The 15,282-nt window shown below is 36.7% G+C and overlaps 1 protein-coding gene across 7 annotated transcripts in view; it reads right to left on the bottom strand.

Moving 5' to 3' along the window:
• dnmt3ab (DNA (cytosine-5-)-methyltransferase 3 alpha b) overlaps positions 1-15,282 on the bottom strand; it is a 601,530-nt gene that overhangs the window by 16,483 nt on the left and 569,765 nt on the right. For 5 of the 7 annotated variants that reach the window (XM_028796948.2, XM_051924572.1, XM_051924573.1 and 2 more), the window contains 6 exons: positions 11,025-11,208; positions 9,755-9,839; positions 8,668-8,813; positions 5,481-5,571; positions 4,769-4,917; positions 3,233-3,333 (listed from right to left, as the gene is read on the bottom strand). In XM_028796948.2, the coding sequence (XP_028652781.1) occupies positions 3,233-3,333; positions 4,769-4,917; positions 5,481-5,571; positions 8,668-8,813; positions 9,755-9,839; positions 11,025-11,208 (756 nt within the window). The remainder of the gene's footprint in view (positions 1-3,232; positions 3,334-4,768; positions 4,918-5,480; positions 5,572-8,667; positions 8,814-9,754; positions 9,840-11,024; positions 11,209-15,282) is intronic. The other 2 variants (XM_051924574.1, XM_051924575.1) reach the window with 1 other exon arrangement.

Raw genomic sequence — 15,282 nt, 5'->3', positions numbered from 1 at the left:
ATAGATAGATAGATAGATAGATAGATAGATAGATAGATAGATAGATAGATAGATAGATAGATAGATAGATAGATAGATAGATACTTTATTAATCCCAATGGGAAATTCACATTCAAGTTGTTCCAATATTGAAATTATTCACTCTGATGATGAGGAAAATACAAACTAAAGGTCAATATTGTCACCTGAAAGCAAACCAAAATTAAATGATAACAAAGAGTAAAATGATTTTTCTCACCATATTGCTTTAGGAAACACTGGCTGTGGCACGATCCATAGTTAGCAGTTTCAGGTGCAGCAAGTTCTGGTAAGTAATCCCCATGATTATAATAATACAGGTGTTTTTTTAAAGGAGTTGTATGCAAACACACCTACAGCAGATGACCTGGCTTTCACAGTCTCTCAAACTAAACCATGTAGGAGGTACACAGGATGGACGAGCATCCCGACCAGGAGTCCAGAAAGTCCCTTACCCGGACGGGAGGCCCATTGGAACATAATGGCATCTCAGCCAAGAAAGGGAAAGGGGTCGCACCTGGATTAGGCAGCCTTAAGGGGTAGATTGACATCCTGGCCAGAATGAACGGTTCCTCACCCAGGTGGGAAGCCCCAAATAAATGGACAGACATCCTGACCAGACATGGACACATCTTACCTTCCTTGGCCATGATAGACGAAGAGGACAGGGAAGGACTGTCTCTGGGGGATGTTTATTCCCCCCAGGCACTAGATGGCAGCAACCCTCCTTATCAGCGTCCATTTGGGAACCAGCAGGGAATGCCAGGTGTTGTAGTCCGGCAACACAGCCCTGCTGGGGTCTGTGGGTGCCGCCAGGGGGGCGCTGCAGGGAGACGCACTCCCCAGAATATAGGACTTTCATATGACCCAGAAGTACCTCCATCAGCCAGTGGCCCTGGCACCAGAAGTACTCCCGGGTCTTCAATAAAAGGGATTGCACTCCCGACTGGAGAAGAGGGCAGTGAGGTGGTGAGAAGAAAGATTACTTATACTTTGTGTTTTCAACATTTTGGAGGTTTTTATGGTGAATAAACCATCCATTACTGGAACCCGGGACTCTCTGTGTGTTTGTGTTGGGATTTGGGGCTTGCCGACACACCCTTTTCCATCACAACCAGTAGAGATGGCTTGGGATCAGCTTGGCCAGACAGTGAAGGAAAATTAGCAAACAGATACTTAGCCTATACAAAACCCTTTAAATTTTTTGGAAAAGCATCCCAGGTGGCTAACTCATGAAGCCAACTGTCACCATAGGCAAAGCGTGGATACTTTGAAGAATCTGAAACAATGTATTGATTTAATACCTTTTTGTGACTCCAAAATTCCATATTTGTTATTTCATTTTTCTGATGTCTTTACTATATTCTAAAATATAGAAAATTGTTAAAATAAAGAAAAATCCTTCTGTAAGTATGTGTATCCAAACATTTTACAGGCACTGCCTGATTATTTGAATATTACTTTGGATAGTTCATTTGTTTCTTGTTTTACTTATAATCTATATGACCTTGACTGACTTAAACATTTTAGTTAAACTGCCAGATTTGTGCAATGTCTCTAGTGTAGATAAATTAACAAGGAGGGCTCATGCTGATGCAAACAATTAATTTGGGAGTCATGCGAAGTGTCATTATTTGTGCAACGATATTTAAACCAGTACCATGTGTCTTTTGCCATCCAAGGTCGAGGATATTCTGTAAAAATATTTCTGAATGTCCCTTGGTTAGATCTCTTAGCTACTGACCAATTGACTTAAAATATTTACTTTGACTTTTGTTTCTCAGTTTGCCTTTAATATGTAACAATTTGTCTTTTCGGTAATGACAACTTGGTGAGTTAGCATAAAAAATGGCAATTTTACAACTATGGCAATAAAGGTAGGTTTGAACATTTGCCATCCTTAAACATCTCTATAAGTAGGCACTGTCACAAATGGCGGCTGTTAAACTTGGTTTGACAATAGATAAAAGAAGTATCATGATAAATGTAAATTGTAGAGTTCAGTCTGCTTTGTTAAAGGAATAACAACATTCCTTTGACATCTGCTTAAAAACCGCTGCCTGCAAACGTCCAGAATGCCCAAGGAAGACCGCATGGCCAGTTGGACTTGGCATGCTTTTGACCTTACAAGTAAATATTGAAACCCATGAGTATGGTTTCCATGTGTCTCACTTACTAATTTTGTGTTTAAATTAATTTTAATATTGGCTACTTTTTTGTTTTATCTTTCCTTCTGGCATGGTGACACAACGGTTAGTATAACCAGCACAGTGCAGAGTCAGACTGACAGAATCAGACCTGCTGAGCAGGAAAGAAACATCACAGGCTAAGCAGCCAAATCTGACACTGGCTGACAGATATCTCCTTTATTTTAAGTGGCAGAATTGGTGGCTGTAATTTCAGTGACTGATGTGTGCATCCAACCTCTGCCATCTCATGGAGAATGACTTGAGAGAGAGAGTTGGAGTGCCACCTTGAATGATTTATCCTGATAGTATTGTAGCCTTACCAATTTATGAGACTAGATTTGGAATTTATACATTTTCTTTGGGTACTTCAGTTTTTCTTCCACATCCCTTATTGTGGCGTAGCTACAATGGGGCAAGGGGTGCAATGCACCTGGGCCCCGGGCCTCGGGAGGGCCCATCAGGCCTTTTTTTTTTTTTTTTTTTTTTTTGCGAGCACACAAAGCGCGCAGGTTTGGGGGCCCATTCAATGATGATTGCACCCGGGCTCCTGTGAACCTTGCTACGCCGTTGATCCCTTAGTATGCATATAATTTACTTACATACACTTAAGGATGTGTATGTGTGTGTTCAGTTAATTAGTGACTGCATATTGGCCCTGTGTGAGTGTCAGTAGGTTCTGCAAAAGTTTAGCACCCCAACTAGGAAAGGGTCAGCTCCCCAAAGTGACAATGAATAGCATTAAGCATGTTATGTGTTTCTAGAGTTAGTGCCTGAACCTGTAAATTATGAAGTCACATACACAGTGGTTTATAAAGTCACTGCAGTGTTTATTCATTAATGTGATTTTCACACCCTTTTATGCAGACTACCTCACCTAGCTTATTAAATACAGTTGGAAAAGGCTGGAGCAGTGTCAGAAGTAAATTAAAAGTACAAGTAAAGACACTTATTAGACTGCATACAGTAAAGCAATTATTTTTCCTAAGAGTGGTGTGTTATGGGGCACTAACTCTGTATCCCCTCACCGTTCTCTCACCAACCTGTTCATACCAGGAAGGTTACCCCAGAAGTAGCGAGCCCTGTGTGCAGCAGAAACTTCTTTCGCATCAATCATTACTGGGTTACACTGTAGAAGACAAAAAGAATAAGGTTGAGTAGATATAAACACATCAATAAATCACAATTGAAAGACTTTTTGAAAACATCTAGAAAAGTTCATGTTTAAATAGTAATAACAGATTATACATTTCATAAATCTGTGTTCTCAAATGCTTATAATGCAAATCATATATGTATAAATGAACAAAGTGATAATGCTATTATTAAACATTTTATTAGCAAAAGCACATTAACATATTATAACTAGAGTCATATTCAAGTTTTACCTTACTGTTTTTAACATGGGTCTTTCTGTCCATTTTGGCTGCAGGTTTTCACTACACCTAACACTTACACAAATAGCTATATATGAGAAATATACTTTAACTATTCATGCTTGCTAATGTCAAGAAGTTTAGACAAATAATTGTTATTTTCTTGAACATGTCCATTCATCTTGACTTTAAAGCAGTAGTATATATACCGTATATAGTCGCAGATAACTTCACCCGCGGATAAGTCGGGACGTGATTTTACAGTATAATTTCTGGTATTTTATAATGTCGGTCGTATAAGTCAAATGCAAAAAACTCACACTACTGGTCCAAGAGATTATGATATGCTAACTCCTGCCTAAGAGAGTAACCACAGCGCACACTGCCTTTTTTTTCTATGTGGGTGAGCCAATGCGCTGTATCAGCGCGTTCTCCTAACCTCTCTTTCTATCTCTATTGTGCCTACATGAACACACTGTAATACCTGAACTATTCTGAAGCGATGTTTGCACTGATTTGTGTTTTTTGTATCTCACACCCTCATACACCTTTACCGTAAGAGCATCCCTTATCTACGATGGAGCGTTTGATCAGAAGAAAATATGAAGCTGGTTTTAAATTAAACATCGTTGAAGTGGCGAAAAAAAATAGTAACTGCGCTGCTGCAACAAAATTTGATGCGTCTGAAAAACTGATGCAAGATTGGAGGAGGCAAGAAGATTTTTGAACGGGCGTATAAGTCGGGGTCTAATTTTATGAACGATTTTCAGGTTTCAAGACCTGACTTATATCTGAGTATATACAGTATATATATCTGACTTATATCTGAGTATAACCTAAAGTTAATACAGTATAATAAGTTCTAAAAGAGAAATGTCTGTCTCACATACCTCTCACAATGTTTGCAAATTTTCTTGCTTTAGTGGAAAATTATTCTACAACACTATGCTTTGACAATCAACATTTCATATAGTACCTTTAACAGCATCACAGAGTGAAATCCAAAACAGTTAAAGCTATGACCATATACAGAATTAATCCATGCTGATTCAAGTTTTGAGAATATATGTAAATATACTGTAAAATATAAGTAATAATAGTAATTATGAAAACATGGCACATGTCTACATGCTTGAAGGATATTTGACATTTTCAATAACATTTACTTAGTCAACATGTTTTATGTACCTCCAGGAAGCGAGAGATATCCCTTTTATCACTGACACCCATTGCAACCACATTCTCAAACAGCCAAAAGAAGGGCCGATCATCTCCTTCTTTTGGTCGTGCTTCATGGAGAAGACGGTAGAACTCAAAGAAAAGGCGCCCTGTCCCCTCTGTTTATAAAACCAAAACAATAAAAATGGAAACAAGTGATGAACAGGCTTTTTGTCAGTTACAAAATGCTGATTAAAACAGCAATAAAGAAAAGTTGTGGACAACTTAGTGGATACATGGTCAATCTAATTCAATTTATTTATATTTTAGTACATTAAAAAAAAGCTCATAATGCATGTACATACTTACAAACATAAGTACTAGTATCACTATATACCATTACCAAATTCATTTAATCCTAAGGAGGGTGAATGTCTGGGTCAGGATCAGGGTGTTAGTACTTTGTAATAAGAAATTAACAGAAAAATACATTAATATATGTACAGTATGGGTTTGCCATGTGAAGGCCTGTTAATACAGTACTTTATAGATCTGGGCTATGTTCACTTGGTAGTCAAAAATACAATATCAAGACCTTTAAAAAGAAATTTCAAAGTAAACACGTTTTTAAAAATGTTAAATGCTATAATCTTTGATTTCTCTGATGTAATCATTTTTGCAGCATAGAAATGCATATTATACTTTAAAACAAACAGATTTCATATTTGGAAAGAATGCATACCATAAAGGCCTTTCCTTGCAGGGTTCACAATAGAAAGGTCATTGCAGGGGCTTCCTCCAATAACCAAATCAAAGGGGCCCCATTCATGTATCTGTGGAAAGAGGAACAGATGACGTGAACTTGGCTAACTACTACTACCTTCAATAACATGATGCAGGTGTCTGCCCATACACCTACATTATTATAAAACTCAACTATTCTTGTTAGTCATATGTTCTTGCTCACATTTTTTTTAATTGTCTATATAGATACTAATAAATTAAACAGGTTTACTGAATACTGAAACACTGAAAAAATATTTTAAAATGTAAAAGAGAAAATTAAAATAATTTAAAACTTTTACAAAATGTGATGCTTATGTCTTGCAAATGTAAAGATACTGTAAATATGTTACTATGAAAGCATGAGTAGCAGTAACAGTAACAGACCAGACTTGTCCATATATATTTAAGGATATTCTGAACTGACTTTTGCCAAGTAGTCAAGTTATTTGAGTAGCACTGGGTACAAGGTAAGAACCAAACCTTAATGGAAAGCATTATAGGGCACACCCAGGCACACACTCACTCACTCATACTTAGAATTTATTTAATCTAACTGCACAACTTTGGGCTGTGAAAATAAGCCGCATTTCCTAAATTTTCCTGTCTTTTGTCGTTGGCATATTGTTACTGGAGACCTGGATGCTTCAGACCAAATTGGCAAAAGGTTCAGCTTTTATACGTGAGGAGGTGGTAGCCCTTCTTGCACTTGCCTGCTTCTGATTGCTTTCTTAACTGTGATGGAAGCAGAAATGTAGTACAGACTTTTTCCACACTTGGCTTCTGCATTTTGGCTCATTTTTTGCTGAATATATAATGATAAAGTAAAATCTGTTATATGTTGTTTGTCACCAGAGGTTAGACTGATCTCATTTCAAGAGTTAGGAGTTACAGTATAGAATGTCCTGATATGTAAAGCCATACAGTTGAAAAAGGGTGTAGTTTCTTTTTTAAAAAAATCACTGTTAGTCGTTACTACTGATGTGGACCCCTTGGACAGAAAGATCTGTGTGAGGTCATTTACTACCTCAGGCTTTTTTCCTCCACTTAGTGGTGGTAGGGGTTATTGTATTCCTTATCTAGTCAGATTCTGGATGCATTGTGTTTATGTAACTAATATTTATAAAGCAGCTTTCACAGAACACTCACTAATAAGGCACTTTAAAAATCTCTGTAAAGCAGAGCTCAAACCAACAAAATAAAGAAAATCTAATTCAAACAAACAGTAAGTCACAACAACATAAAAACAAGGGGTGACTTAAAAAGTAAGAAAACAGCAAAACATACAAAAAAAACCAAAACAAATGTACATAGCTGCAGAGTGACAGAAATATGTAATGAGCAGCATGTTTAAGTCAGAAGTGACACAGTAGGTACAGAAATCAATTTCAATTGCAAGATGAATTGCAGACAGGATTGGAGCATTAATGCTAACAGACAACTTCATGAACAAATATAAGAGAAATTCTCAGAGCATACAAGATACAAAGGTAAACAGACTTTCACAAGGAACTGCATAACAACTTGGATAGCTGAAATTAGATGATCTTAGGAGTACATCAAGTATGTAATCTCTGGTCTTTTTTCTTTCATTCATTGGTTGTCAGCTCTCATGCACACAAACACCCCCCTATGAACGAAGGCAACATCAAACAGGTGTGATTTTGTCTGAGCAAATTATGGAATAGTGGGAGTGAGCCGCCGGGCATGTTACATTACACAACTGGTTTCAGGAGAGCACGACCCAGGCTGCCTCCAGCTTGCTAAGATTATGTGAATGAAGGCTATAACCGATTATCACTGTGAAAGTCACCCAATGTGACATGGCCTTAAGATAGATTGACTGACGACTTGAAAATAACTTAATGGTGCAAGCATGTTACTGGGTGTGTGCTCAGTGATAGATAAGAATCCTGTTTAAATTTGGTCTTTTCTTTGCATCTAGGATAGTATTCAGTACATGTGATCTCATACTGGAGTAAGTAAGATTGGGAAATGAAAGAAAGGTCATACTTCTGCAAGGTATGAACTCAGGGTTTTTGACTGTACTCATGCCACTCACTGTTATGATTTTCTTATGCCACGGTGTCTTTTTTGGAAACAAGCAGAAATTTAAGATGGTGCTAATCAACAGTTTTAAAGCTTTCACTTTTTTTTTCCTGAGAAAAAAACTTCATGCATTACACCTATAAGAATGATTTACCTTTCTTGGAACTGGAAAACAAAAATTTTAGGCTCCTGATAAAAATTCTAAATTGGATTGATATCTTCTTAAACAAACCACTCTTGAATATTAACCTTTTGTTTTTAAGCATCTCTAATGGATTCATGTACTTAAAAGTGGTCCCCTCCTTGCCCACTCTAAAGTATGACGGCACACACAGTTTTATTATTTAATTTTTTTTTGTATTATTACAACCACATCATTCTCAAGCCTCCTTAATCCAAATCAGGGTCATTGAAGGCAAAGCCTATTCTGGCAACCCTGGGCACAAGCCAGGAAACAACTCTGAACATGGTGGTGGTCCACTGTAGGGCTTGTATCATCATCATCATCATTATTATAACTCTAAAATTATCTGCTAAATCACCTGTTCATCTATTTTATTAACTTCCCTGTGTCCAGTAAAGTACTTCCAGAAGCCTCTTCCTATATTGGCATAATCATTCCAGATTCTTGGCAGAGCAAATCAGGAGCCAAGAGGATCAGTGCCTGAAGCAGGTCAAATTTAGTTGCTCCTATTGATGTTCATGTTACCAGTCAAACTAACTTGCACATTCTTGTTAGGTCAGAGGTCCCCCTGTGACCCTATAGTTAGGATATAGTGGATTGGATAATGAATGGAGTATCTGAAGAAAACACCAGAAGAAAGTGCTAACAGCACACAGAATGTAGCCAGGCCTGAAAACAGGTCAGAGTTCCTGATGCAGTGAGGCAAATACACTAATTGCTAACTTAAGACTCTTCAACTGAGTATGTACTAAAATTTGCAGTAATGGTAAAAATTTGAGTGTGAACAGTCACATTACTACTTTTACTACATACTTGAGAGTGCTAAATGTGGCTTCTGTGCAGAAGCTTAACAAGTCTCCTCATTTTCAAAACTTCAATGCAGTTTACAAGATGTAGAATGGTGACAACTCACATGTTTGCGTGTAACGTTCCTCACATCCCCAACGTACATGATCCTACCCTGGTGTCGGACAATCCCCACAGTGATTGAGTCTTCACACACTTCTGAGGCAATGTATCGTTCCACCTGAATCCCTAGGTCCTTTAGCACCAGCAGTCCTGAGAAATTCAAGTTCAACACATAACAATAAAATATTATTTTTTGTATTTATAAATCTGATGTGATGTAACAATTTCTTAAATATTGCTGCATGATTTCCATTAAAATTCCCTTCCACTTTACATTCATTCTCACTCCATTCAGCAAGCAAAAGTTATGAATCAAACTTAAACAGGCTCTTTTCACACCCTTGTGTTTCAAAAATCTAAGTAAAAGAAGGTTCAACTACAGGCAGATGCTAAGGTATAAAACTTTTAATTATTCAATAATATGTCCAACCCTTATAGAAAAGTATAATTTTGAATTTAAATGGCATGAATTAATGGGCATACAAAAAAACAGTAGGCTTTTTAAGAATGTAATTAATTCACAACAAGATTACATTTAATTGTATGCTCTTACTGTGTCAATACATCAAATGGCAGTCATAAAGAAATGTTTTACTTTGTTTAAGGGTGTTTTAACAGTTTTTAATATAGACATTTGCAAACAGCAAGCACCATTGCAAATGATAATGTATGGTTGATCTGATAATGTATGGTCAATCTGCTATAGCCCAGTTTTGTACATGTAACCAAGTGCGATTGTATATTTGAAAAATATTTTTGAGAAAAAAAATGTAGGAAATGTAATCTGTTCTTCTGTGTAAATAACATGCTTACTGAATTTCTCAAAACAATAAAAATAAAACATTTTATATTTTTGGACATACAGTACATTAAAAGTGGCTACAAAACTACACCAATGAAAAGTAAAGCCAGCAGTTTAATTAAAGGCAGAAATTAGCCTCTTTCTGAAAGACAGATTGGAGCTAAAATGTTACTCCAGGTGAACAATGGAAAATTTTAAGATACTACTTTCATATATTAGCAATAATGCATGATAAAAGTCTTTGACATAGAGGGTCAAATAAATGACTAAATATACTGAGACTGCTTACCTGTTGCTATGCCATCAAATAGCGACAGGACGCGAATAGGTTTCCTCTTTTCTGCTGGGACAGGTGGGTAAAGCTTTGGTGGATCCTGCACGTTTAAATGGAAAAGGAAAATAAAAATGATAATGGGCCTGGTGCACATTCTCTTGATGATTTCAGATTTTCTTAATCTTTAATCCTTAACATGTCAGCTTAGTTCAATAAGTGTAAAACTTGACATTGACAAAAGATATTGAACCAGCTCATCTATTTGTATAGCTAAATCAAGATGAACAGTGTTGATTACATCTGCTTGCAGTTCAGTGGAAGTAGTCGCTAGGTATATGGTGAAGGGTCATGAAAGGTCAGCGTGACTAGCTGGCCTAGATTACCTGAACCTTAAGGTACAGTACATGTTGGCTGCACAAGGTTTATTTTCTCCTAGAAGTATGACAGTGTTTTGCTTTCCCCTTTTCTTTGTAAAATCAGTAATATCTTAGGATATATTTATTTATAACATTAGGAACATTCAAGTAGAATGAGATTAGACCCTTTAAAATATTTCATTACATAGATATATGAGAATATACATTCATATACCGGTATGTTGTATTATTGTGCTATTTTTGTATTTATAAATCTGAGCCTATCTTCTGAGATGAACACTACAGTATATGAGAATTCAGTTGAACTGAGTTAAAGTACAGGCTTAAGTCCACAAGTTATTTACTGTGTGTGGACTCAAATGTAAGGGACTATTTTCCATGACTTAATTCTGATTACATTAAAAAAACAGCATAACCTCGCAAAAACTACATTCTAATAAATATGACCCGTAGTGCATCAACTCCTTCTTAAATTGTTTTAAACTGGATAAATATTTTTTACAATGACAAAAATGTAATTAAGGAACATGGCCTTAACTGCATAATTAACTCCTTGACAGACATGATACTAAATAAAAACATAATAGTTAGTGTAGTGGTGGTGCTGTGCTGAAGATGGGAGCTAAGTGAGAGGAATGGCTCAGTTGACATCACCAGGTAGCACTGTGCTTACAGTGCTTACAGGCAGTCCCCAAGCAGAGAAGGTCTTCTATTGCTCATAGTGTATAAAACAGAGCTGATTTTGAGAGCCTTTGTAATCCAGATATTATAGGTTCACAGCTTACCATAGTGCAAAATGAGATAAATGGGATGGATTGTGGTATGATTCCATGACAAAACAGATGCCATCGAAATAAATGGAAAATGGAGAAGAATGAACAGATGAATATTCAGTCCTGTGTACTTACAAAATCTTGGTCATGATTATTGGCAAAGAAGAGCTGAAGGCGTGAGGGCCAGTCATCTCTGCGCTTCAGTAGCCCATAGATGCCCTTATGGCCACACATGTAGCAGTTCCAGGGATCTTCTTTTATAGCGGCCTGAGCTGCACCTGGTCCCACCAAAAGATCTACACACTCCACACAAAAGCACCTACTCAAAAAAAAATAAAAATAAAATAAATAAATAAATAAAAATATTGACATCAAAGAATGTCTTCACACAGGTTCAAACAAAGCACCTTCACTCTGGAGCATGCTTTTGAATCGAAGAGCAGCCTCTCTGCAATCATTTATTGGTCAAGAGTCCTGTCATTGTTTGTGGACTGGTTTAATTTTCTTGACGTATGAACTATTTTTGCAAAAAATGCATGTGTTTTGCACATTGTGAGCATACAAATGGATGACTTGACATGTGGATTATGTTACACGAGCAACATGATATTTTTTCATGGACGTTTTTATATTGTTTTCTGTTGCCCAGTATTGGTCATCATTGGTCCCCATTTTACCAGAATCTCTGTTCTCTAAGAAAAACATGATATTAAAAATTTGTCTTGGCCATCACTAAAAACTACATGGGGTAAGTAACGCATAAAAAATGAGTTATTCCTTTAAAATTGTGGAAAATCTGAAAAGGAGGAAAATGTTTGGAAAATTAAAGCATCAGGTGTAACATTTAAATTAAATTGACTTATTTGTTAATTACTACTCTTCAGAAGTGTAATTAACCAGCTAATGATTTCCCACAAACTGTTGCAGTCTCACAACAGGAATTGTTGTAAATCTGACAAAGGGATTTTCTGAGAAACATGAATTGGAAAGTGTGTTTCTAGAAGTGCAGCTTTAATCTACCCACTAAAATGAGGCAGACCAACCCAACATGGTGCTGGTCCCAATCCCAGATAAATAGAGAGAGTTATTATCAGGTAGTGCTGGGCAGTATGACCAAAACCGGTTTCAAAGTATTCAATGGTATTTTTTTCCCATGCATGAGTGGATGTTAACCACATTTTTCAATGCAATTACTGCAGTAGACTGGCTAAGAATAACCTATTCCACTGTCATGAGAATTGTACGTTGTACAAAAAAATATATTAATGTGTACACAAGTATTAATACAGGTTTGTGTGGCCCCATAAAGTGATAGTTTTCAAGGGGGTGGCACTAATGAAGAGAAGGAATCACATTGCATAACAGATGCAGTCAAAATATAGAACCTTTTTATTAAACAAAGTTTGCAAACAACTTAAACTAAAATTTTGACAACATATTTTCAACCATCCAAGGAGACATTTAGACTTAGTAAAATATCCAGAGGTGCTTGTCAAAAGTTGTATTGCACTGAACATGTTTTAGAAAAGGAATAAAGAGTAAATATTTTTTGTAAACCAACTACACTTTCTGTTAATGTTAACAATCTCTGTTCACTGACACGTTAAAGTGACTTTTTAAACAACTTTACCATCATTATACTGCATAATATTTAAACTAATAAATAATAACAATAAAATAAATAATAGTGCAACTTCCAGTAATAATACTATTACTTCAAGCCCAGGTGCATTACACAGTATTCACCAAGTAAAAATAAAATAAAATAAAACAAAACAAGTGCAACTTGGTGGTGACATCTTTACCAACTGAACCATCATTAAGGCAAGTTGCATTAATATGGACCTTGCTTCAAGCTAAGCTATATACATAAATAATAAAACTGCAACTTGCATTTATAATACTATTTGTGGTATAGCCCTAGGGAAGCGTATTAGGGCCACAGTGAAGAAAAAAAAAATATGCTGAGAATAAAGTCGACATGTTGACTTTATTCTCGACATTTCCACTTTATTCTTGCCGTTTATGTCGAGATTAAAGTCGACATTTCCACTTTATTCTCATAGTTTATTTTGTCATTAAAGTAGAATGTCGTAAACTAAACTTCATCCTAAAATCAATGTTTAATGTACTAGATTTTCTCAAACTCCGTCATAACTATTGTAGCACATTAAATGTTTCTGTTGTGTTCCCTGACCCAGTTGTTAATCGCTACGCGCTTCTTAAACTGACTTCCTCTGCACTAAGAGGTGGCACAGGCAGCTATCACCGCACAGAATGCATTCACTTCATGATATTCCTGCTCTCTGAAAATTTACAATGCTAAGATAAATACTTGATATCATTTTCAAGATAAAATGCATTAAAGCAGGTATTAAACATGCACAGTAATGTGGTGGTAGTGCTGCTCCCTCGCAGTAAGGGGTCCCCAGGTGTACGTTCAGTGTAGAGAATTTTATGGCAGGTGTGACGAGGCACCAAAAAAACTGGATGTATGAATGGGTATCGCACAGGTTTAACTTAAATATTGTGTAAATGTTGGGTTCGTGATCTGGTGGTCGGTAACACGAACACAGAATTCAATGGACGTTCTTCTGAGTGGACTTTCTTTATTGCATGCGTGCTGTCTCTGTCTGACGTAACAAACCCCCAATTCCTATCCTTCCTTTTTCTTTCTCCATATAACCAATCACCACACGATAACCGTCTTTGTGAAATTAAAACTAGTTATAAACTTAGACCACTTAAAAAAAATCTTCATTATACATGTTTAATTATGCCAATCTTTCAGGGTTGTGCCCATCCCAGCAAGCATTGTGTGCGAGGCAGGAGCAAATCCTGAATGTGGCGCCAGCACATCGCAGGGTGAATACGAGCAATACATACACTAGCAGAGTCAATATAACGTAACAAAACCTCACATCCTACATGACTTTGAAATGAAACTGAAGCACGCCGAGTAAACCCACCAGAAAAACATGCAAATTCAAGGCAGGGAACACCCGGGACCCCCTTGATGCAAGGCAGCAGTGCAACCTCCACGCTACCATGCCCCCACATGATTAATGCATGCTTTAATGCATTTCATCATGAAAATGATATCAAGTATTTATCTTAGCATTCTAAATATTCAGACAGCAGGAATATCATGAAATTAATGTATTCTGTGTGCTGCCTGCGCCTCCTCTTAATGCAAGAGGAAGTCAGTGTAAGAAGCACGTAGCGATTAACATGGCTCCGGGAACACTTAACACAAAGCATTTAATGTGCTACAGAACTTATGATGGGGTTTGAGAAAATCTAGTAAATTAAGTATTCATTTTAAGATGAAGTTTAGTTTACGATGTTCTACTTTAATGACAAATTATGATACTAAAGTCAACATGTCGACTTTTGATCTCAACATAAACGGCGAGTATAAAGTAGAAATGTCGAGAATAAAGTCAACATGTCGACTTTATTCTCGTCATAAATGTCGATATTAAAGTGGAAATGTGGAGAATAAAGTCAACATGTCGTCATACTATTGCACAGTACCCAGGTACATTACACAGTACTGAAAAAAAATAAAACAAGTACAACTTGGCTTGCAGTATTATCCAGTAGTATAGAAACAGTATTCACACATTTGAACATAATGGTCTACATCCGACCTTTTAAAACTAAAGTATCTCCAGGCAACAAACACGGCTCCTTTTTTCGGCAAAAGTTCTTCTGTGTCATCATGTTCAACTTTATTGTCTGCTACAGCCTTAGTTTCGGAATGTTCTCTGTCCATTTTCACCATTCAACACCTCCACTAAGGCATGTACTCCGGTGTATGCGTGTTTAGCGGTGCAGCAGTGGAAAAGGTCCCTCCTTAAACAGTTTCCCGCTGCGCCACATTCTGAATGTTGTTTAGGCTATTTAAACCGGTGTTGCGGTATAAGAAAAAATCCATATCATAACAAAAATAAAAAACGTTTTTTGGTATGAACCGGTGTACCGCCCAGCACTAGTGTCAGGATGGGTATGTGGTTGTAAAACTTACCCAAAAACTTAATGATGGAATAATTACAGTCAGTTTTGTAAAACACTAGGGTGTACCCCATAGGCAAGGGACATCACCTGACCCCTATTAGAAGTAAGCAAGGTTTACCAGGCCAAGGGTGGGCTTGGCTAAAGAAGTTAGTACAGAAGAAGCAGAAGAAGACAACAGGGGAGGGGAAAGAAAAGAGTAAATTGAAGGTAAGAATGAAGGAACTGAATGTTGGGACCAAGGTTATTATAGTTAACGAAAACTAAAATCAAAACTAAAACTATTAATAAAAAAATATTTTTGTAAACTGAAATAAAATAATTACCAAAGCCGAAATGAAAAACTAAAACTAAACGAAACTATTAAAGTAGCTGA

This window comes from Erpetoichthys calabaricus, chromosome 3 (assembly GCF_900747795.2).
Source record: "Erpetoichthys calabaricus chromosome 3, fErpCal1.3, whole genome shotgun sequence".
In the NCBI taxonomy this organism is placed as follows: domain Eukaryota; kingdom Metazoa; phylum Chordata; class Cladistia; order Polypteriformes; family Polypteridae; genus Erpetoichthys; species Erpetoichthys calabaricus.
The sequence above is the reverse complement of the archived record's forward strand: the minus strand, read 5'-3'. Positions and strand labels throughout refer to the sequence as shown.